Source organism: Bidens hawaiensis, unplaced genomic scaffold, assembly GCF_021521415.1.
Source record: "Bidens hawaiensis isolate Kalapana, Puna unplaced genomic scaffold, B.hawaiensis_p1.1 tig00028610_1, whole genome shotgun sequence".
NCBI lineage: Eukaryota > Viridiplantae > Streptophyta > Magnoliopsida > Asterales > Asteraceae > Bidens > Bidens hawaiensis.
Genome location: NW_027494690.1, coordinates 118,743 through 144,398, shown reverse-complemented (window position 1 = coordinate 144,398; position 25,656 = coordinate 118,743). Strand labels below are relative to the sequence as shown.

Below are 25,656 nucleotides of genomic sequence, written 5' to 3'. Positions count from 1 at the left end.
ATAAATGCAATACATTTTCAACCATTGATTAATCATCTAATGGTAGAGATCACTTCTCGCTATAAGAATCACTTCTGAAATGAACCTAATCCTATATATATATATATATATATTAAAAACGAATAATGTAACACAACCCCGTAATACGGGGATAAAATCTAGTAATATAAATAAATGAAAGAGTGGAGAATGATGGAAGCAAAGCTTACGTGACGAATGATATATAACACATGGCCTAAGGGGATACTGCCCTGCCTTTGGCACCCCCATCAATTCTTGCGTCGCAGTGTTTGGGACGTTATCAAGCCTATATGGCACCAATAACACCCTCTAGTTAGCCCACAACACACAAAATTACATAAAAAAAAGTTAAGTGAAGCATGTCACACATATGTTTTTTCTTGGACCTATGGATTTTATTTTCAACGACAACGTGGTTGGTACTCAAAATTAAATTATGGACCATGTCATATTTGAGAATTTCACCTTTTGGTTGGTGTGAGTCAGTCCACAAGTCTCATCAATTGTAAGTTGTGACACATCTCATCTTTTTATAATTGTTAGTTAATGAAGTGTTAAATAAAGAAAAAAATTGTGATATGGTGTTTGATAGATATAATGCAAGTTCGATAAAAAAAAAAAAAGCGGATATATAATTGTCTCGTAGAGTCGTAGCACCATGACGATAAAACAAGTAGTCTTGAATGCATAATCTCTCTCGAAGATATAATCTATTTATCAACAAGTAAAGACGGAATTTGTGTTAAATATAGGACTAGCAAGTCATTCATGATTTGAAATATAGGATTTGTTTGGTTTGCTTTTTTGGGTTCTTGACCAATACAAAATCCAAAGCTGAACCGAAATTTTGTTTGTAAGAAAACGTAAAACCAAACGTCATATTTAATTAGGTTATGTGTTTTTTGTATTATATCGGTTTTTCAGTTACATATTGATTTTTTCGGTTTGGTACAAGTATCTCGATCATTAGGCACAAACGCAACACTATGCCTGACAATGCACCAGGTCTTTTGTTGCAAGACAACCGAGAAATGGCTTGAATCTCTCAATCCCATTGCTTGAGGAGTTCAACAACTGGTTATTTACTTGGTAATCAACACAATTTCCCTTTTTAAGTATCAAATACGAAGATTATAGAACTAACTTACAAGTGCTTTAACACTTTCAATACGAATAGTAGCCTGTTAAGTTTAGTAATCATAACTTGTAACTATTTAAGAACAAATATACGGACTTACATATGTATGAAACAAATGCGATCTATTTGAGATTAATCGCATATTCACTTCTATAACCAGGTATTAGCCATATCACAAGCGTGTGGCAACCTGAACTTGTATATTCCAGTTACGCGTTACTAGAATTACATAGGAGAACTCATAAGTGAAACCACACTAGCATATCATCCGTGTACAATAAATTCTGATGATACATTAAGATAAATGAGAAAAAGTTAATCATGGTGTCACATGATCACACACTATAATCACAATCCTTCATCATACATGTCATATGAGCTTTATATGAAGTTGTACGAGGTCGTATGAGTTGTTATAGAGCAATAATGTTATACGATTCGTATGGTCAAATGTTTATATAAATCATAGTTGTTGCATAAGATGTTATACAAACATATATATTGACTATGTGACAAGTGTGTGACAAAGACATATGACCCATAAAACCTTTTTATCACAATAAGAGATGCTTGATGGGGTGTGTTGCCATGTTGCTATAGTACCAGTAGGGGCCTAAACGAGTCGATTTGAGCTCGAGCTTGACTAGACTTGTTTTGACTTACGAGACCTCGAGCTTGCCTCGTTTTAATATCTTTTTTCTAATGCTCGAGCTCCGCTCTTGAGTTTTTTCAAGTTCCCGCTCAACTCGTTTATCATTTATTAATTAAATTATATACGTTTAAAATATTCTTACATTTTGAGAAAAAAAAAAAATAACACGAGCCTAAGCTCAGCTCGATCTCGGCTATGTAGTGTGAAACTAATACATTTTAGTCCAGAAGAGATCAAACTTAAAATACACAGGCCTTAGGCTCAAATTATTTCAAACTTTCTATCAATCCGAACTTGAGTAACTTGCGAGCAGCTCCACCAGTAAGTACTAAGTATTGCCCTTAAACGAGTCAAAGCTCGGCTCAAACTCAATTGTGTAATATGAAATCAATAAATAAAAGTTCAAAAGATGTCAGACTTAAAAATACACAAGGTTCGGGCTCGTGCTTCATAACTAAACGTGCTTTATGTTTGAATCGAGTTCGACTCGTTTCAATCTTTCTATCGATCTGAGCTCGAACAACTCGGTTCTTTAGATCCAACGGTTCGGGATAGAGGTGGGCAAATAAACTGGTTAATCGAACCGACCTCGAAAACTGAACCAAAACCAAACCGGTTTGAAACCGATTATGTAGAAACCGGTTTGGAACCGATTGAAACCGTAGGTTCGGAATCGGTTTGTAATTTTCTCCACCAAAACCGGTTCCAAACCGAAACCGGCCAAAACCGGGCAAAAACCGTTCAAAGCCCGAACCGAAACCGATTGTACCATTGTAAGAAACCCGAACCGAAACCGACCGTACACCGGTTTTAACCTTTGTTGACCATATCAAACCGGTTTTAACCCAAACCGGTTTTGATTTTTAAACCGGTTTGTGCACCTCTGGTTCGGGCAATACTACTCGTAAACGGTGTCTCTCAGATCTACACGACAGATCACCGTGTGAATCGCTCTCTTAATAATAATAATAATAATAATAATAATATTAATACAAAATGAGTGACGTGAGGTTCCGAATAACAGAATATCCACCGCCACGTCTTCCCGTATATCTCACTCTTCTCTTCACAACCATCACTCACTTTACATTCGCCAACCTAACCTAACCTAACCTTACTCTCTCTGTAAGCATAATAATCTCTTTATATATACATACATATGTATGTATATATATATATATATATGTATATGTATACTTCAGTCTAGTGTAAGAATAACAATTCGTTAACATTATTATTACAGGATAATTGAATTAGCTTCAGTGATGGCGAATTTTACGGTTAATCGCGTCGAATCGGCTCCGATTGAAGGCCAGAAGCCTGGCACATCTGGACTCAGGAAGAAGGTTTAATAATTTCTTAATAATTAATTAATATACGCTTTGTTATTTTAAGTAATTAGGTTTTAATTTGTGTAGATCTGTTACATGATTTAGTATTGGAGTGAGATCGGATTGTTATTGTGATTATGTTAGTTTCACTGGTAATCTGATGTTTAGATGATTAGGTTTCGGTTTTTTGTAGATCTGTGGCATGATTTAGTGTTGATTAATGCTGATATTAGTTGTGTTTGATTAGAGTGAAATCGGATTGTTGTTAGTGGTTATGTTAGTTTTACTGGTAATCTGGTGTTTAAATGATTAGGCTGCGGTTTTTTGTAGATCTGTGGCATGATTTAGTGTTGATTAATGCTGATATTAGTTGTGTTTGATTAGAGTGAGATCGGATTATTGTTAGTGGTTATGTTAGTTTCAGTTTTCGTATTGCGTGTTTGAGGTCGGTTAATCTGGGGTTTAAATGATTAGGTTTTGAATTTTGTAGATCTATTGCATGATTTAGGATTGATTAATGCTGATATTAGTTGTGTTTGATTCGTCATTCACTCGTTCGTATGGTTCATTAGAGTGATATCGGATTGTTATTGTGATTATGTTAGTTTCAGTTTTCGAATCGTGTACTTGAGTTCTGGTATTTAAGTAAGTAGGTTTTGAATTTTGTAGATCTGCTGCATGATTTGATGTTGATTAATGCTGATATTAGTTGTGTGTGATTCGTATGTTTTGATTAGAGTGAGATCGGATTGTTGTTTCGGTAACGTTGTGGTGTTTTATTGATTAGGTTTTGAGTTTTGTAGATTTGTTGCATGATTAGGTATTGATTAATGCTGTTATTAGTTATGGTTGATTCGTATGCTTTGATTAAAGTGAGATCAGATTGTTATTGTGATTATGTTTTGGTTTAAATGATTAGGTTTTGGTTTAGTATTGATTAATGCTGATATTAGTTATGTTTGATTCACTCATTCGTATGGTTGATTAGAGTGAGATTTGATTGTTATTGTGATTATGTTAGTTTCAGTTTTTGAATCGTGTACTTGAGTTCTGGTATTTAAGTATGTAGGTTTTGAATTTTGTAGATCTGTTGCATGATTTGATATTGATTAATGCTGATATTAGTTGTGTGTGATTCATATGCGTGATTGGAGTGAGATCGGATTGTTGTTGCGGTAATCTGGTGGTGTGTTATTTATTAGGTTTTGAATTTTGTAGATCTGTTGCATGATTAGGTATTGATTAATGCTGCTATTAGTTATGGTTGATTCGTATGCTTTGATTACAGTGAGATCGGATTGTTATTGTGATTATCTTTCGGTTTAAATGATTAGGTTTTGGTTTAGTATTGATTAATACTGATATTAGTTATGTTTGATTTGTCGTTCACTCATTCTTATGGTTGATTAGAGTGAGAGTTGATTGGTATTGTGATTATGTTAGTTTCAGTTTTTGAATCGTGTACTTGAGTTCTGGTATGTAAGTAATTAGGTTTTGATTTGTGTAGATCTGTTGCGTGATTTAGTATTGATCAATGCTGCTGTTAGTTATGGTGATGCGTATGTTTGATTAGAGTGAGATTGGATTGTTATTGTGATTATGTTAGTTTCAGTTTGTGTATTTGTGATTCTTCTGTATCGATGTCAGTTATAGTGCACAGATCTATTGCACGTTTTAGTGTTTTACATGATGATGGTATGGTGTGTGCTGCCTGTGTTTGAGCATTGATTTTGTGTTTTAGGTTAAAATTAGGCAAATTTGGTTTAGTTTCCAATTGAAATTTGGAATGACCTAATTATGTGCTTGTATTTTATTGGTACAAATGACTACCTTGTTAGAGCTGTAAACTAACTGAACCGAACTGGACAAGGCCTTGTTCATGTATGCTCGTTAAGCTTTTATCAGACAAGCAAATGGTTTATGAACACAAACAATCTTTTATTTGATTTGGCTAACTGAGAATGGTTAGTGTCAACGGTTCAATCCGGCTAGCAAGTTTGTGTTGCTGGATTATGTGCTTGTATTTTATTGGTACAAATTACTACCTTATTAGAGCTGTAAATGAACCGAACCGGACAAGGCCTTGTTTATGTTCGTTCGTTAAGCTTTTATTCGACAAGCAAACGGTTCATGAGCACAAACAATATTTTATTTGATTTGGCTAACTGAGAATGGTTAGTGTCAACGGTTCAATCCAGCTAGCAAGTTTGTGTTGCTGGTTTTTTATTTTTATTTTTTTAGCATTCATATTTATATGTTAATTTTGCATATACGTTAATCACATAGTAATACTCATATAATTTTTGTTTTGTAGTTAATAATTTTGCTTAAATCTTTATAAAAGAAATTAAAAAGTATAAAAAACTTTTAGTGAACAGACATATTTTGTACCTACAAAATACTTGTAAAATTCATATTATGATTTCTTTCTCAAATAAAGCCACAAAACTAAATATAAATAATGGTATTTTCTTTTTTATTTTCATATGACACTGTTGCTTGCAAGAAAGCCTCCATTGACGGATGCATTGTTTTATCTTAACAGCAAACTGACTTTATTTATCTGAAAATTTTCAGGTTAAAGTGTTCACTCAACCCCATTACTTGCACAATTTTGTTCAATCGACCTTTAACGCCCTTACCGCAGAGAAAGTTAAAGGTTCTACTCTTGTTGTTTCTGGTGATGGACGTTACTTCTCAAAAGATGCTATCCAGGTACTTATATCAACCTTTTTAGTTAACTTAATTATAAAATTATTATCTAATGCCAATATGAAGTTATCTATTCAGTACACATGGAAATGCTTTTATTTTATTTAGCAAGTGAGAACAACTAAATATACTCTTGTTCAATTTGACGAGAAATGGTAATGTTCTAGCTATAACAATGAAGGAACATGGTTTATTTCAAAAACTGCAGATTATAATGAAAATGGCTGCTGCAAATGGTGTAAGACGTGTTTGGATTGGTCAAAATGGACTTTTATCTACACCTGCTGTTTCAGCAGTTGTTCGTGAACGAGTAGGCGCTGATGTAAGTTTATCTGTTTTAACTTTCTCTTTGCTGTTAAAAGTGAAGATTAGCTTAATCTTAGTTTTCTTTAAATATTCTAGGGTTCCAAAGCAAACGGTGCATTTATTTTGACAGCTAGTCACAACCCAGGTGGTCCCAATGAGGTATTTTGTGTCTTTTAAGAACATCAAAACTCTAAAATTGTTAAAAGTAGCGGAACTTATATTTTTGTGTTCATTTTTCAGGATTTTGGAATTAAGTACAACATGGGAAATGGTGGACCCGCACCTGAAGGAATTACTGATAAAATCTTTGAGAACACTAAAACAATTAAGGAGTATTTTATTGCAGAAGGCCTACCTGATGTAATGCCTGAATCCTCAAGCTATATTAAACTTACAAGGAAAGTTATATCTTAGTATTATACATGCATCATTTTGATCGTATACTTGAAATGTGTGCGCAGGTGGACATCTCAGCAATTGGGATTTCAACCTTTTCGGGACCTGATGGTCAATTTGATGTTGATGTTTTTGACTCGGCAACCGACTATGTGAAATTGCTGAAGTATGTTTGCTTTCCCAAAAAAATTGAATTAGACATCATTGTTGCATGCCACTAATAGTTTTAGTGACTTCTTTCCAGATCGATCTTTGATTTCCAGTCCATCAAAAAGCTGGTCACATCTCCACAATTTACTTTTTGGTGTGTACTCTCTCTTTTCCATCATTTTGTGCTATCATTGATTCCTTTGACTGATTGTGCTTTTGCAAAATTGTCTTAACAGCTTTGATGCGCTTCATGGAGTTGGCGGTGCTTATGCCAAACGTATATTTGTTGAAGAGCTTGGTGCACAAGAAAGCTCATTATTGAACTGTGTTCCCAAGGTTATTTCTGCTCAACTAATCCATCTCATTTGTTCTTTAGTTTTAGTTAAAAGTGGCATTGACCTAGTTACTTATGAAAGAGAGTGCTGTGTTTTTTTCTCAAAGTGAGTCACATTAGGGGAACCACTCGTACGACCGAAAGTCGCCAAAAGTCTATTGAATGCTTACAGCATTCGAAATGGCTTTTTGAATCAAAAATTTATATTATTCTTGTTAACATGTCTTTTTAGTACATGCATCAGTAATATTTAGTGCAAGATAGTTAAAACAAAATATAGACAATGCTTGTGAGTCAATCCAACTCTGGCTGTTTTGACCCATGCTAAAAATTATATGTTTCAACCTGAAACCCGTTCTGACTTGTTACCCATCCTGGCCATGCCCATCTTGTCATCTTTGATTGTAGCTAAGCCACTATCAGGGGAACTGGTTGAGTGATTTAAACTTGACCATCTTGTCATCTTTAGTCACCTCACCCCCACTATTACCTGTCCTTTAAACACATATGTCAAAACTTATTGTCGTAAGTGATTTTTCAAATAATGTAAAAAAAGTGCTTGTGGGTGAATCCAACTCTGCCTGTTTTGATCCAATTTCCCATGCCCGACTTGTCACCTCTGATTGTAGCTAAGCGGCTATCGGGCATGGGAAAATGCAGTCTATACTTTTATCGTATTTGTTTTTCTAACTGATCCTTTATTATGCAAGCAGGAAGACTTTGGTGGTGGACATCCTGATCCCAACCTTACCTATGCAAAAGAGTTGGTGGCAAGAATGGGTTTGGGTAAAACCCATGATAGTAACCCACCAGAATTTGGCGCTGCTGCTGATGGTGATGCTGATAGGAACATGATCCTTGGTAAAAGGTAAAAACCTTTATTTAAGTTTGATTTGAATAACTATAGTTACCTATTGGAAGGTTCATCATCATCATCGTACTCAGTATATCCCACCAATAGCAATGTTATGGTAGGGTCTGAGGAGGGTAAGATGTAGACAGCCTTACCTCTATCCCATAGGGATAGAGAGGCTGCTTCCGGTGAGACCCCCGGCTCGATAGTAGTTTTGAATCAAGCCTTGGACATAAGACACATAACACTCAATCATCGGGACACCGGCTGATTGGTGCATGTGCCCTTGTCTTTCGGCTATCAACGCCACCACATGATGCCTGATTAACCTTCCGCCACTTTTAACGTTATTTTCACGTGATTAGTAAAATAACGTCAAAATTAGTGCAATTTTACTTTTGCCCACCCAAGGGTTCACACATATATACATTATATGTGCGCACCGCAAGCAGGGCGTACCTATTGGAAGGTTCTAATTGGTAAATATTTGTTTTACGGTTTCAGGTTTTTTGTGACACCATCTGATTCTGTTGCTATCATTGCCGCCAATGCAGTTGAATCTATTCCCTACTTTTCATCTGGATTAAAGGGTGTTGCCAGGTTACTGTTTATCTTATAAAGTGGCTTAAGTCTTCATATGGTTGCATGCGTCAGTTTCTTTTCTTAACTCAATTTGATTTGTTACTGTGATTTCTCTGTTTGTAGGAGCATGCCAACATCAGCTGCTCTTGATGTTGTAGCCAAAAGTTTGAACTTGAAGTTTTTTGAGGTACTTATACACATACAATATTATTATAAGGTCATAACTACCGTTTAGACCATCTTCAGAAATTTAAAGTCGCTCCTTATTTTTATCAGGTACCAACTGGCTGGAAATTCTTTGGTAACTTGATGGATGCTGGATTATGTTCAGTTTGTGGTGAAGAAAGTTTCGGAACCGGTAAAAGTTTTTTAATAAATTTTTTTGTTTTTTTTTGTGTATTCTAATATATTATAACATATATGCATTTTTTAATTATTATAGGATCGGACCATATCCGTGAGAAGGATGGAATCTGGGCTGTCTTGGCTTGGTTGTCCATTCTTGCTCATAAAAACAAGGACAACCTCAACGGTGGGAATCTTGTGACCGTTGAAGACATTGTGCAAAAGCATTGGGCTACCTTTGGACGCCATTATTATACTCGTTACGATTATGAGGTATTTTATAATAACTTAATTCTCAATTTTATATAAAAAAAGTAAAAACATAAAGCCTCATTGACGAGAATACTTTTGCTTTTGTCAAGAATGTCGATGCGGGTGCTGCAAAAGAACTAATGGCTCACTTGGTCAAGTTGCAATCTTCTATTAGCGATGTTAACTCGTAAATTCTTGATTTCATCTAGATATATTTTATTTTTATTTACTTTTTTTTATCTCATGATAAATTGCAATTATTTATCTTATGCAGAACCATTAAGGGAATAAGATCTGATGTGACAAATGTTGCAAGTGCTGATGAATTTGAATATAAAGATCCAGTTGATGGTTCAATCTCTAAGAATCAGGGAATCCGCTATTTATTTGAGGACGGGTCACGTTTGGTGAGTTTGTTATCATTGTGTTTAGTAAATAAAGTTGAAAGGTTAAAAAAACAGAAAGTAGGTAAGTAGAACTTTTGAAACTGATCTGTTTGCGTGTAAATGTGTGTTGTAGGTTTTCCGTTTGTCTGGCACCGGGTCAGAAGGTGCCACTATTCGTCTTTACATTGAGCAATATGAAAAAGATTCGTCAAAAACCGGAAGAGATTCTCAAGAAGCACTTGCTCCTCTGGTAAATCATCTCATTTGATTATTTTTTATTTTTAGTTCTGTATAATGGAAACATGAAATTGTGATGTGGGTTTGATTTATAATCATGGGTGTGAATTCATAACATCACACGGACCTAACACGAAACTTGCAGGTTTCGATTTAGTCTAAGCGTGTTTGGCTCAGTATTGGGTCGAACCCGAGAACACGTTTAGCTAAATGGGTCGTATATTTGTCAACCTGACTGGTTCACGAGTTGGACCCGTTTAGTCTGTTTATGTGATTTTTGACGTTTTTTAATGCAATAAGTTTAAATATTTAGGTTCTTTTTATGCCAAAATTTAAATGTTCAAATATAAATAAGCATAGTTTAAACATAATTGCTTAAAAAATAGAAAGTATTTGCATATTTGTTTCGGGTTAAACTGGTTGTGTTTGTGTCAACCCGCGAATACTCGTGCCATAAAGGTTCATGTGTTTTGACTTTTGACACAGTTTTCGGGTTCGTGTCGGGTTCAGGTTGGAGACATAATTGTTTAAAAATAGAAAGTATTTGCATATTTGTTTCGGGTTAAACTGATGGTGTTTGTGTCAACCCGTGAATACTCGTGCCATATAGGTTCATGTGTTTTGACTTTTGACACAGTTTCTAGGTTCGTGTCGGGTTCAGTCTTCCAACCCATGAGCATGACCCGTTTAATAGCCGTTTTTATGGTCAAGAAGCATGTCTCTGCGAACCTAGGATTGACCAATAAGGTGTGTTTTGTGTTGTAAAATTACTAACTTGCAGTCATGTGTTCGCGACAGGTGGAAGTGGCACTAAAGCTGTCAAAGATGCAAGAGTTCACAGGTCGTTCCGCCCCCACCGTTATTACATAAACAACTACTTGCACATGCTACTGCTATTGTCGCTGTCTACAATGAATGTATTTTGTGTTTAAAGTTTAGTTTTTTCTGCATGGCTTGTCATGCCCGTTGAATGTTTCATGATTTACAAAGTTTTGCTTCCTTAATAAGTCAGTTGTATCTTGAGAGCATTTACCAACAATGTCATGAAATTATCGGCTTTTTATTGCATAAGAGGCACGGCAAATAATTACTGTTAAGGAATTTGGTATCTGGTGTTGCATGTGTTGTTTGGTTAAATCACCAGTTTGTTTTACATGACTAGGTTAACCAAACAGTTAAACCGTCAACTGTGAACTAGCCGTCTGAATCTCAAATCAAATGGAACCATCAAATCGTCAAGAGTGAAACGAACTGTTTGAATTTCAGATCGGCTAGAGTGGCCAAGTTATTTAGTTTGCAGGGGTGCTTCAAGCGGAAGTGAAATAAAACAATGACTTAGGCCCTCACTTCTATGGAGCCCCCAAGTTCTAAAAAGTAACAAATTATATATAATCAAGTTTGGTTTTAAGATTGTTTGACGATAAGGTTAGCGTTTTATAATTATGTATACACAAAGATGACACGGGAGCTTCAAGAAGTTTCTCGAAAACAATTTCTTATGAAAAGAACCTTGTTTATGTGCTAGAGACCTCAAAAAGATTGAGACGAGCCTAAAAGTTTGTATAGTTTGATAAGTTAAAACGGTTAATGAACACTTCTAATGAACTTATTGTCCCCTTTGTTAATTATATGAATCCACAACTACAATTATATTATTAATTTTGTGATCGTATTTGTTGATTAAGAAACTGTATTTACAAGTTCAATGATAAAATATGAATGATAGAATGTCATTGTCAATCCATGAGGAGAAACAAAATAAGACTTCATAAAAATGACAATTTGTCTAGTTCAATCCTCCAATAAATTGATCACAAGTTCATAACAACACACTACCCTCCATAATTTCAATTGTCTTCATCTCAATCCCCAAAACCTTCCCCTAAAAACCCTCTTTTGTGCTTTTATTATTCCCATCACTTTCATAAAAATATATTTTATTTTTATATAAATCTATAAGATTAACACCCATGAAGGATTGAAGGGTGTATTGCTGTCCAACTCAACTAGTATATGATATTACCAATTAAATATAAAATAATGACAAATATATAATGAAAAAGTAACCTTAGTTTTTGTTTCAACGGTGATTGTCATTTAAGATGTTTACTTAGGGAATGTTTGAACCTGGGACTGGGACCTTTGGATATCATTCAGGTGCCTTACTACTAGACTATCTTGTCATGGTTAAGTAGCGTTAGTTAAAATGTTATGTAGAGTCGTGCTAACAATAGTTTAAAGTCCGTTAGCACTAATTCCCTCGTATAAGTCTGAGTGTTTCTCGAGTCAAAAGAAATTTTGGTTTGAATCTTTTTTTAAACTTAAGAGTAAACTGTCACGTGTTTAATCTTACAAGATGGTGTCTCTTCGGTTATTGATTTGATGCCGTAACAATGATCCATGTCACAAAATTCTTAGGATGTGTTTAATAAGTCATTTTTATGTTTATAAAGTGTTTGGGAACACACAACTTTTACCTTTCTCCTTATCAGCAAGATAAATAAGGGGGTTTTCAATAAGTTAAGATTTGGTAACTTATCAACTTATAGATTTGGAATACCCATTACACCCTTCCATTCCACCTAACTCTCTTTAACCATTACACTCTTGCATCAATAAGCTAAACCAAACACTTTTTAAAAAAACAACTTATTGACTTATTGGCTTATAAGTTAATCCAAACACTTTTTTAGAAACTCCTTCATAAAAAAGTCATAAGTCCTTTTTAACTTATCACAAAAAGGCCTTTTCAAATTAAATTTGGAATCCCAAACACTCTTAAGAAAAATCTATGATGCAATATGCTAATGAGATAAAATAAATAAATAAATAAATAAATAAATAAATAAAGGAAATCAAATGATAAATAAGCATATCCCCAACTTTTTTTAAAAGAAAGTAAGTTGTTCTTGTTAGGTACACAAATTAAGGATGCGTGACTAAATAAGTGATTCTAAATGGCATGCAACACCTTACAAGTTACAACCAAACCTCCAAGATTAGATTTACATTTTTATTTATTGGATAGGCCTAACAAAGATTCTTACAAATAAATATTATAGATCTAAGTATAAGCAATACACAATAAACTTCAAAACAAATGTACATTAAACATAATGAGATACATTAGTTGATTCAAGTTATGTTAGAAGAAAAAAGTCTGTTAAAAATGAGGAGTGTCAAAATAAAATAAACTGTCTTTTAAAACGTCATAAAAAAAGACTTGCTGAATTTCTTTGGATGTGAGACGGCAAACAAACTCCTAGCTAGCTTAATAAAATTAATATAAGAATGTAAAGTTTAAAACTAAAATGATATCATTATGTTAGATATCATGTAGCTAAATCAATGGATATGCTTTTAGTAATATTACACAGTGTAATGATAAGTATGATAACACTTTAAGAGACAAATGGGTATCATTTATAGGAATTGATCATAGGAATTGATCATCCTTTTACTTTTATCTTTTTTATATATGCATAATTGATACCAGCTAAATAATGTTGTAAACTAACTCACCCATGCTCGCCCATAACTTGACTAACCTTTATTAATTATAATGCAAACTACACTTTGGCTTAGTGGTTTATGTGTATGTATAGGGAAGGTTCATATACGACAAAATCATCTTAACATGAGAACCATAGGAAACAATATCAATTTACCAAAAATGAGAACGTAGGAAACAATACCAACTACAATACCAACTTACATAAACAATGTTTTATAATAACAAAGAAAAAATTAACCCTTATAATAACAACAAAAGAATCAAAATTAGCAACATAATAAAAACAACAAATACTTATAATAACATAAGAAAAACCTAAAATAACAACAAAATTAAAATCAACAAATACTTATAAAGTCTCATAATTGAAAATCAGCAAATACAGACATAAAATCAAACACTTATAAAAGTAAACCTAATAATAACAGCAAATTGATTCTTACTGTTTTCATGTTAAGAATAATTTGTATTTGATTCTGAAACGTATATGTATTAGTCTCCTTAGTTCCAAAGGATAAAAGGGATTATATGGTACAAGCCCTATATAACATTGACCATTAGTAGTTGGTATAACAAAGACTCACAAAAGCAAAAAATAAAAGCAAAAAACTAAAAAATAAAAAATTCCTAACAAATCAAAAGATTATCAAGTTTATCAAATAACATACATTTGCCAATGTTTTTGTGGTAGAATGGTAAGTGAGAGATTTGATGTTTTGTGTGACCCAAGTTCGATTCCTGTCCTCCATATTTAATTTTAGAGAGATCAGGGTGATGATGAGAGACTAGGCGAGTAAGTGGCGTTCACTACACTGTCGTGCCTTCGGGCGAGTGTTCATGGCATTTGCCTTATAAGGTAAGGGTTTTCCTCGGATTGAAAGATGAGTGTACCCCAATGTGGTGAATTAAACCAGCAGCCTATTTGAAGGATTTGTTCCGTTAAAAAATCAAATAACATAAATTTACTTAAAGACTAATATTCAATACATATAAAGTTATGTTTTGTAATATCATATATTACTCTCTTCATTTAGTGGTTTTTGTTGAATATTAATGAATGTTTAATTGGGTTTGAAATGCGTTGACATGGGACATGTAGGGTTGTAACTTTTGAAACAAAATCAATTGAAAATTTATAAAAGACAAGTAAAAGTAATGAAAAAACATAAAGTACATAGTGACATAATTTACTACTTTTGGCCCACAAGGATCTCAAATTATTCTAAGAGATAATAAAATTAATGAAGTTTATTAAAGTATGTGTAGTGGTTTTAACTAATTTTATAGTTAGAATGCCATGTTAGCGTCACATGAGTAAAAATGAATTTAGTAAAGACTCCCTTAATCAGGTGTGATGGTTTTAACTAATTTATTTATTACTCCATTTTCTTATTTACTTAATATTTATTATTCAATAAACATAATAATTTAAATAATAAAACAACACAATAAAATATATACCGGAACATTTAATCAAAGTAAACATGTTTTTTAGAGCAACTGATCACCAACGGTAAATTTAAATTTTGTTAGTATTTACAGTTTAAGGGTTGTAGGTTATCAATTTTATTTACTTTGAAAGAAAAATAGAGTTTATTTTATATAGTTTGAAATTAAAAAATATGTAATATTGCTAACTCATAATCTTTAGAATAAGCAATTAAATATATGATGAGAGATGAGGTATTAATTTCATTTACATGCTGGCGCCGTTTACTCCTTGGCGGAAAATGGTCGTCATCATCATCATCATCATCATCATCATCATCGTACTCAATATATCCCACCAATAGCAAAGCTATGGTAGGGTCTGTGGAGGGTAAGATGTAGACAGCCTTACCTCTACCCCATAGGGATAGAGAGACTGCTTCCGGTGAGACCCTCGGCTCGATAGTAGTTTTGCATCAAGCCTTGGACACAAGACACATGACACCTAACCATCGGGACACCGACCGATTGGTGCATGTACCCTTGTCTTTCGGCTATCAACGCCACCACATGATGCCTGATTAACCTTCCGCCACTTTTAACATTATTTTCACGAACTAAGCAAAATAATGTCAAAATTAGTGCAATTTCACTTTTGCCCACCCGAGGGTTCACACATATATACATTATATGTGTGCACCGCAAGCAGGGCGTCTTGGCGGAAAATGGTGATGGCCGCTAATCAAGATTAGGTGTAATGGAGTTCAACTATGATATGGAAGCCACATCAGCATAAGATAACGCTTCAAAAGCTCCAGTACGTATAGCCTCAAGATTAGGTGTAATGGAGGTCAACTATGATATGAAAGTCACATCAGCATAAGATAACGTCTCCAAACCTCCAGTATGTATAGTCTTAAAACAAAGTATAGAGCTTGATGTTGAAGAGGCATTGATGTAGATGTGACCTACATTGGACCTATTATACGTATTCAAACTTGTTTAAACATACTGATTCTAAACCTTAAAACTTAGGAGTGTTGATATTTTGTTTAAATCCTATTGAATTGAATTGAAACCGATTAAAACGATTCAAATTAAAATTTTGGTTTTCGTTTGAACCAAACTAATTAGAACCGCTCCAACCCGAAAATTGATCTTTATTAGGAAATTTAACAGTTTTTAGCCAGTAATAGTTACATTCGTAACAATATTTTTTTCTCATATAATATTTGTCAGGTATGAATTAGCTTAAAGAGTAGTGTTAATAAGATAAACGAAAGACGACGTTTTACACACACACACACACACACACACATATATAGGCTAAGTATAAAATGAAAATCCACTTGAGTTGTGAAAACTCTAGAAACTCATTCTCAACCACATGTTTTTAATTAGTGTTTAAATCTTGTGGTCAACAATTAAAGTGAATAAAAAATGTAAATATTAATATAACTTTTTCTCTCTCCTGAAAACATATATAAAATTTAGTAAAAAAATGTTAAAAAATAGCAAAACATATTTTTGTTTGATGTTTTGTATTAAATGTTACAACATATATTACATGTAACAAAAAAAAAACGATGTTACATAGGGTTTTCGCGGGTTTTTCACAACTCAAGTGAGTTTTCATTTTAACCTTACCCTATATATCTACAATATATATAAACGAAAACCCAAAAATCCTATGTGTCGCGATGTGGTCGCTCCCCTCTTTTATGGATGCCATCAGATTGCTTGATTTTTAAATGGAGGCCTCTCGTTGATTTAACCCAAATTCGTGGGTATGAGTCTTACCAGAACCAGATAGCTCTTAAACGGGTTATAACATCTCATTAAATTAAAAATTAATCTTACCAATTATTTGATATAAAAATCCTATAAAAATAGGAATATACTAAAATTTAATATCCAATTTAAAAAGAAAAAGATATTGTTTATAATTAATAAACAATTTTATAGTAAAAAACATAAGCGGGTCATGGGTCACCAAATCCAGATAGCTTTTAACCAGGTTATAACATATCATTTATTTATAAAACCCTTTCATCATCAAACTTAAGTATATTATTAACTTTCTTACAATAAAGAAAATTAAAATCCAAAAAATAAATATTAAAAAATGAAAAATGTAAAACAACCATTCTCTCAAGCAATCAGATTACTTTATTTGTAAATGAAGGATTCTTACGCATTTGACTCGAATTCATGGGTAAAGGTCTCATCAAACCCAGATAGCTCTTAAACGGGTTATAACATCTCATTATATTAAAAAATAATCTCATCAAATATTTGATATGAAAATCCTATAAAATTGTTTATTAATTATAAATAATATATTTTTTTAAATAAAATAGGATATTAATTTTTAGTATATTCCTATTTTATAGGATTTTCATATCAAATATTTGATGGGATTATTTTTAATATAATGAGATGTTATAACCCGTTTAAGAGCTATTTGGGTTTGGTGAGACCTTTACCCGTAAATTCGGGTCAAATGCGTGATAAGCCTTCATTTACAAATAAAGTAATCTGATGGCTTGAGAGAATGGTTGTTTTATATTTTTCGTTTTTTAATATTTACCTTTTGGATTTTAATTTTCTTTATTGTAAGAAAGTTAATAATATACTTAGGTTTGATGATGAAAGGGTTTTATAAATAAATGATATGTTATAACTCGTTTAAAAGCTATCTGGATTTGGTGACCCATGACTCGCTTATGTTTTTTACTATAAAATTGTTTATTAATTATATATAATATATTTTTCTTTTTAAATTGGATATTAAATTTTAGTATATTTCTATTTTGTAAGATTTTCATATCAAATAATTGGTAAGATTAATTTTTAATTTAATGAGATGTTATAACCCGTTTAAGAGCTGTCTGGTTTTGGTAAGACCCATACCCATGAATTTGGGCTAAATCAATGAGAGACCTTTCCATAAAAGTGGGGAGCGACCACATCGCGACACATAGGATATTTGGGTTTTCGTTTATATATATTATAGATAGATCATTTATTTGTGAAACCATTTCATTATCAAACCTCAAGTATATTAATTAACTTTTTACAATAAATAAAATTAAAATCCAAATATACATATATAAATATTAAAAACGAATAATGTAAAATAACTCCCGTAATACGGGAGATAAAATCTAGCATATATATATATATTGCAATTTCTGTTTTCCAAGTTAGCATTATAAGTTTATAACAACTCGTTGACGACAAACAATGATGTGAAATTGTCATCAATAATCAAAATTTTTGATTGTATATAACATTCCAACTTTTTAACAAAAACGCCCGGAAACCCCGGGCCACATTGACAAAGGGATCACCCATCCTTCCGAAAACAAAACGTGTCACAACCGGGAAAATCCTTTCACTCAACACGAAACAAAATGCTTCAGATGAGAGTCAAACTCAAGACCTCCGATAATGAAAGTCACGAGACAACCGCTGGACCAACTGATATTTGGTATATAACATTTTAAATATTTATTAAAATGTAATAATTGCATTTAAATAAATAATTTCCTACTCAATCACTAAAAACATATAAAACAAAATATCGTAATTTACTAATTTAATTAATTACATTCTCACCTTTCAAGCTAAATATACAAACGCTATGTTTCACACTTTCACTTCACACAATAAACTTTTAACGGCAAAACCTAACAATTAACCCGTTAAGTGTTCAACAATTAATGTTCATCAATATTGTATTGTATTAGCAAAACCATTAACTAACGCTAAGGCATTACTCGTCACCTCTTTAACCTTCACAACTCGACCACAAACATCCTTCTTCACTTCACAATCGGGTAAATCCTCAAACCCGTCAATACATGTGTCCTCATTCGTCAAAGCAGCACTCATCCACGTTTGCACATTACTTAGCTGGAACCGCAGGTCCTGTCCAGTCCCACTGAGTTTCCTCATTTGCTGGAGGGACCTGCGGACCTCGTCCACTGAGTCTCCAAACACCGTGCAGCAATCATGCACGGCGCCAGAGACTCTGGGACTGCTGGAGTAATCAGCAGTTGTGGAAATGTTGGAAATGTATTTGGTGATGACATTGAGTTTGGATAATGTGACGCCTATTGCCACACGGGCAAGGCGGGCGGGGTCTTGTTGGATGGAGGAGGAGTAGCCGGAGAGGGAGGTGAAGCAGGTTTTAGGGTAGAGGGTGGTTCGGCAACTCAGACGGATGAAATCGGTGTTGTTGGATGGTGGTAGAGGGTTGCTAGTGGTGGTTAGTGTTAGTATGGTGATTGATAATAAGAAGAGAAAGATGGAGGGAGTTTGGATTTTCATTTTAATTTGTTGGTTTGGTTTGAAAGTGAATTTAGAAGTGTTTATAGAGGGGAGTGGTTTAAATAGTCTCTTGGGAGGTTTTGGTTTGAGTGTATGTTGTCTTTGATTTGACATTGTCAGAGGGTCGTTTAGAAAATAATCAGACGTTTGTTTTAATCAAAATAGTCAAACTTTGAAAATTATCAATGACAAAGCCGCTTGACAATATTTAGATGGCCGTTATAACCATAGGGAGTCAAAAATGAATTTTTTTTGTTATGAAGGCTGTATGGCCAATATTAGGAAGACCGTTCTGATGGTAAGCGGTCAAACTTTGAAACTTTTTGATCAAAACTACAATACAACTTATATTCGGACATTCGTTTGAAATGGTATAGGATTAGATGTTAGACAATATGCGTATAGATAGCCCTGTATATATATATTTTTCTTTTATAACTTGGAACGTGTTTAATTCACAATCATTTTGTTATTTTGTTTACATATTTGTCGTTATTACATTTGTATGTAATTTATGTTGTTACATATTTGTCCTTACACGTATAAATACGACGTGTCTACACAATCCTAAGTTCTATACACAAATTTGAGAGTTTGATTAGATATTAAAAGTGGTATTGCATAAGCATGGTTCCAATTTATACCCTCAATTCGTTATCACACTATTTTATTATTGAAAAATATATTAAAAAAAAAAAAAAATCCTTTAAGCATTGTCCTGAAAACTTAGCATTTCAACCAAATCACAGTAAAAGTGTTTTCTTTTAGGTTAAGTGAACATGCATATTATATTCTACTAGTTTCTTACATATATTGATACGATTTTCACTATCACTTTGTTTTAATTAGATTGTTTAACTTGTGATTTGTGGTGTTAATTCTGGTTTGAAACACATAAAAATTCAAATTGAGACGGTTCAATTTGTAATCTTCGATCCAAATTAGAAGTTGTGCTCGTATTGACATATGGCTCATTGAACGGTATGTAAAGTGTAGTCAAGATCTATTTAAAATGTGTTGGTGTTGTAGAACGATATATAACTGATTTAAGAAATCAAGGATGTTTGTTTAACATTAATGCAAAGTTTTTCATCCGACCTGTCCCGTACGACCCCACTGACGAAAAATCCTAGATCTATCACTTGTTGACTCGTATTTCATCGTATGTTATTTTTTTTGGATATTTATTTTGTATAAACAATCTTAAATAACAACTTAATAATATTCAATTTTATAAGAGTGCCTACAACGATGGATGTTTTGCTTGTCCATGGTCACCATGGAGCACAGATGGAAGATGGACGAAAGAGAGGGTGAAAAATCCGCTCTGCCGGATAAGTAGAAAGACGGTGCCACAGTGGTTTGGGGGGAAGACGCTATGATGTTCTAACTCCCAAACAACAAAGTAATAAACTACTAATATTCAGTTACCACTCCAAAATCGACTCAACTTGCCCATCGCAAATATTGGACCCTGAACCGCCCATGATTAAAGCACCTATTACACACCTGATATCATTAATCCAAATGTCCATTGACACCAGTTGAAGTTAAATTACATCAAATGAGTTATAAGTGAGATGTGAGCCATGATTTATTTAGAATATTTGGTAGACAACAACTGTTTTATCCACTCGTGACCAATTCATCAACCTTGAACATATAATATACAAAATTCAGATAAACTAATATAACATAGATAATATTTTTATTTAATATATAAAATTACGATTGGTTACCTATTATTTTCATTGGTGTCGAACTTTCATGAATAAATCATTTAACTGTATGCATGTGAACTCTTTTTGTATGCGCGTCCAAATAATTCTTAAAAGTCTCAACTTACCAACAAAATTCTCTTTGTATATATTTTGGATTTATTTAATTTTTATTATTTTGGATTTATGTAATATGTCATGCCACGTCTCACGTCTTATCTAACACATACCTGATGCTGATTCGAAGCTAAATGCTACTGGTATTTTGGAGATTTTAATTTTGGCTAATTTCATAACAAAAATTTGTAAACAATTTTATTCTAATAATAATAAATTCTATAAATTAACATTTGGTGAATAAAATTTTAAAATAAATATATAAAATTTTATTCATTATGAAGGTTAATATATAATAAATGATTAAAGAAATTGTCAGTAGTTTGTCGGAAATGGATTTATGTTTTCGACGAAATTGCGACAACACTGTTTTATGCCGCTATGTTATAGGAAACTTGTGTAAAATTTTAAGACTTTTTTAGTTTTTGATTATTGGCGAAAAGCTGTGGAAAATTTGTGTTGTGGAAAAATTGTAGAAAATGTTTGTAGAAAAATAATAATTTTCTAGTAGTAATAGAAAATTACATTTTACATTGATAATAAAAAAGGTGATATAAAAAAATCAAAACAACTAGTTAAATGTTGTGTATGACATCTACTACCTTCTAGCATATTGGTTCGCTCCGGGTTTAACCGTTTACAACTGAGGAATTGATGAAACATACTTCAAATCTATGATTTGGTTTGGATATGGTCCAAACCTGTTTTATAATCGCTTCCCATTCAGGTAATTAAAAACATGTTTCGGTTCCTAATCCAGTTTCTTGTTTTTCTTAAAATTTCCAATGCATTGCGTGGACCAACTTTCACAATGTTTAACTTTTTGTTTCAGCATTCCGGCATAAATTTTGTTGAAAACAAAACTATATTCAAATAAAGTGCTTTTAGTATCGTAAACGACTTTTACACATGCTTGATAAATCCGATAGTAGATATGGATGTATAAAATTTCCACCGTATTGCGCAAGGCAAGTTAAAGGAGTCCAGTAGTTGTGTTACGATAAAAATAAATAATTTTTAACGCATACAATGTTAATTGTTTAACAGTTTTATTTAAAGTACCTAAAAGGTTTAACGGTTTTAACTAGCATCTTACCCGACCAGTCGGATAAAGTGAATCTATGACCCATTTCTATCATACTGTTTTTCATTAGTCCACGGACCATATAGATTATGGGCCCACATTCAATAATGACTCATAATCAATTGCTTGTTCTTGTGCAAAATAGCATCCATCCAATACTCTTTTGATATATTTATTATGGTATTTCTTTTTTTTTTAATAAAGGTATAATACTACATAAAAAGTAAAGGTTGTATTATAATGAAGAAACACCAAACTAAAAAGTAAAAGTTGTATTATAATCCAGATGAAGGTTCGAGATCTGCAAAACCGAGCATCGTTTCGTTAGTTTTATCATAGGAAGAGAGTTCTTCCTGTGAGCAACTTGCGGTATGAAGTAAAGATAGCTGAAAGAGATAAAGTAATAGAGAGGTGATCAGCGTGCATGAAGATTTATTTACCTTGATGACAGGTCTTCTGTTTAAACTTGATGAGTGATTGAGTGGGGTTCATTATGTTGGGAGCAATGGCGAAGCTTAGTGAAGGCCCCGGGTGGCATGGGCCTCCCCTGTTTTTTTGCGCGCAAGTGTAAATTTATCTTTTTTTGTCCGAAAATTTGTATACATAGTTTAAATTTACCCGTTTTCGACTGAAAATTTGACGTCATCACCCCCCACCCCCCGGATCCAACTAAAGTTAGACTATGTAAAAAATAAAAGTATTTGATTGATAACAAAATGCCAAAATATGTATTGAGCTTGCGTTAATTTTTCATAGACATGTAAACTAAAACTTCTAGGCTCAAGTTATATAAATTGAAGTCCATGCATAATAATCCATTCAGTTTATAATAATAATAATAATAATAATAATAATAATAATAATAATAATAATAATAATAATATACAAAAATGCATTATATTTTGCTTAATATTTATGTACAACATTTATTACATATATTTTCTTTACAATCATACAAGTACGAATTAATTTTGCATCTTATGATTTTCTTCTACAAAGTGCAAATAAAAAGTAAATCTCTAGCTTTCAAAAGCAAAAATAGGGCAATTTAATCATGATAAAAAATTAATTATAATAAAAAAAAAGTTGCAACCCTACCGTGATTGCCTCATCTATTATGCAACCCTGCGCCGGATTCAGTGGCCTATCTGCCATCTCTCATTCCAGGATAAAAGTAAAACTAATTCAAAACATAAATATTCTAACTTAAAAAAATTATAAAGTCGATTTTAAACAATAAAGTAGCTGATATTTAAGCAATGACGGGGTTGTAAATGAGTCGAGTTTGAACTCAAGTTTTCAGCTCGGTAAAATATTTTGAGTCAAACCGAGCTAACTTGTATATTATCAAGCTTGACATAGATTGTGAATAGACATAAATGAGGTACTGAAAAAGGAGGATAACGAATATGATAAATGTGTGTTTGATCTTCTTCTCTCATCCCGACTCTAATATCTGATCTTCCCATCTCCTTTAGTGTTTATGATTTCTTCGGTTGTAATCCCATCATTACTTTGATTATCGAACGAACATAGTGAGTGATTTGTGAATTCTACTATGTTTTGGTTGTGATTAAACATCAGATCACTTCATACTATGTTAGTACTTCACTACTTTGTAGTTAACTAATAATCAAAAGACAAAAGTCATTGGGGTTTATTATGCTTCATTACTTTGTAAGTTGTAACTATAAATTGAAGCCCAATAACATTACAGCCCAACTCAACTTATAGCTATACATTTATTCATAGAGGTGCACAAAAAACCCGAACCCGGAACCGGAGCCGAAAAAAATATCCGGAACCGGTTTTTTTTATACCCGAGTTTTTAATACCGAACCCGTACCCGACCCTACCCGTATGGTACAGATAGGGTATGCATTTTAGTACCAAAGCCCGTACCCGGAATCGGACCCGATTTATACTCGGTAATACACAAAACCCAGAACCGGTTACATACCCGGAAACCGGTTTTTCCAATACCCGAAACTGGGGTTTTCAAATACCCGATCTATACCCGAAAAATACCTGAAAAATACCCGAAAATACCCATAAAAATTGTAACCCCTTAAAAAAATCCAATCTATATCCGAAAAAACCCCCAAAAAAGGGTTTTTTCAATACCCGAAAATAGGGTATTCAAATACCTGGTTTTAGAATACCCGGTTCCATACCTGACCCGAACCCGATGCATAGGCTATGGTTTTTAGAGACAATACCCGGACCCGACCCGGGTATCACCAATACCCGATTTTCCAATACCAGGTCATGCACGAACCCGGTTCCATACCTGAACCCGGATATTTGAAAAACCCGATTTGTGCACCTCTATTTATTCATTTATACATGGTCCCATAGAGGTGTAAAAAGAACAGCAAACCGACTCGAACCGGTTTGACAAGCAAACCGGTTTATGAACCGACCCGAACCGCCGGTTTCTTTTGAACAACCAAACTGGTTTTAAAACGGGACCGGTTTGAGGAAAACCAGTCTTAAACTAGTTCTAAACCGAACCGAACCGAACCGAACCGTCCTGGACCAGGTCGACATCTCTTGCTCCTAAACCAGTTTCTAAACCAAACCGGTTTTGACCAAACCGGTTCGGTTTGGGAAAAAACCGGTTTTGTACACCTCTAGTCCTTACTCCTTAGAGCATTTGCATTGCAAAACACCCATTTTTGTTTCAAACAGCCAACCCAGCATGTCACATCATATTTTAAGCCAACCTACAAAAGCTTTATTTCTCCTCCAATGGTTATTACACGTTCTTGCTTTAAACCATCACCTCATCACCTACTGTTTACTTTGTTTAATATAAAATTAATATGAATGAGCCCACAATCAAGTGTTTGTTGTTGTTCTTGTGGTTTGTAACATTTGCTTGTAAGTCTAAACGATGCCATGTGGGCACCGTTGAAGATGCTCTTAGAGGTTCATATGATATCGTAGATATTCTTTTATTGTTCTAAAACTTGATGTAATCAAGGTTTTTTTACCAATCAAGACAGCGATATTTGAGTCGATCCCCAAAAGAAATAAGTCATTTACATCTCTCATCTTAAATATTTATCACAATTGAATTTAACGTAGCTTGGTTAAAATTGTCACTTTAGTTCAAAGGTTTATTATCTTCACCTGAGAGACAATACGGTTTCCACATTTTGTCATTTCAGTCTAATTCATTAACACTGTCGCAACTTTTCTGGAATATGTAATATACATGGAATCGAATATTGGTGTATTTATTGTATGTTTATTACACAACTTACCCGTATGCTATAACTCGTTAAACCAACAGTGATATATTTTTGGTCCTTTGGTAGCCATGTAAGGATAATTTCGGTATAGTAGTGGTTCCAAACCGATACCATATCGAAAAATACTGAAAGCGGCTGAAAGTATAAATAAGATACCATACCGAATTGCCAGCTCGGTACTAATAATCGATATCACTGAAACATCTGAAAAATGCCAAAACCGACTGCCCTGAAATGAAAAACATGAATAATGAATACCAGTACTCGTATCAATGGGTACTCGGGCGGTATCAATATCGGTTGAGAAAAAAGTGCTTAGTTGAGGTTTACGTTGTGTTTATTAGCAATTTAAATTTATTTGAATAAAATGCTATAGAAATTTAGAAAAAAAACTTATAAATATGAAGAAAATAAGTTAATTGTAGGTATTACGTAACTCCATCTTCTTGATAGTTATACTTTATTTCGTACAAAGTAGATGGAAATGATCCAAAGATGAAGAACTAAA

At 33.2% G+C, this 25,656-nt stretch overlaps 1 protein-coding gene and 1 pseudogene across 1 annotated transcript; one reads left to right on the top strand and one right to left on the bottom strand.

The window, feature by feature from the left end:
- The first annotated feature begins 3,068 nt into the window (after window positions 1–3,068).
- On the top strand, window positions 3,069–10,754 carry LOC143577446 (phosphoglucomutase, cytoplasmic). The gene is made up of 17 exons (XM_077061278.1): window positions 3,069–3,157; window positions 5,720–5,857; window positions 6,063–6,176; window positions 6,257–6,319; window positions 6,401–6,520; window positions 6,622–6,722; window positions 6,801–6,860; window positions 6,943–7,042; window positions 7,754–7,908; window positions 8,398–8,493; window positions 8,599–8,662; window positions 8,752–8,833; window positions 8,918–9,093; window positions 9,183–9,259; window positions 9,347–9,479; window positions 9,592–9,708; window positions 10,494–10,754. The coding sequence occupies exons 1-17, from the start codon at window positions 3,077–3,079 to the stop codon at window positions 10,563–10,565; spliced, it is 1,749 nt and encodes a 582-aa protein (XP_076917393.1). The 5' UTR covers window positions 3,069–3,076; the 3' UTR covers window positions 10,566–10,754.
- Window positions 10,755–18,369: 7,615 nt separating this feature from the next.
- LOC143577460 (21 kDa protein pseudogene) lies at window positions 18,370–18,999 on the bottom strand (annotated as a pseudogene).
- Window positions 19,000–25,656: the final 6,657 nt, after the last annotated feature.

What these genes read in the sequence shown, in the direction of transcription:
- LOC143577446 (XM_077061278.1), top strand. Translation starts at nt 3,077, where the DNA reads ATGGCGAATTTTACGGTTAATCGCGTCGAATCGGCTCCGATTGAAGGC. An exon ending in TCTCCACAATTTACTTTTTG is followed by an intron (nt 6,861 to 6,942) that starts GTGTGTACTCTC and finishes TTGTCTTAACAG; the next exon opens with CTTTGATGCGCTTCATGGAG. An exon ending in TGAACTTGAAGTTTTTTGAG is followed by an intron (nt 8,663 to 8,751) that starts GTACTTATACAC and finishes TATTTTTATCAG; the next exon opens with GTACCAACTGGCTGGAAATT.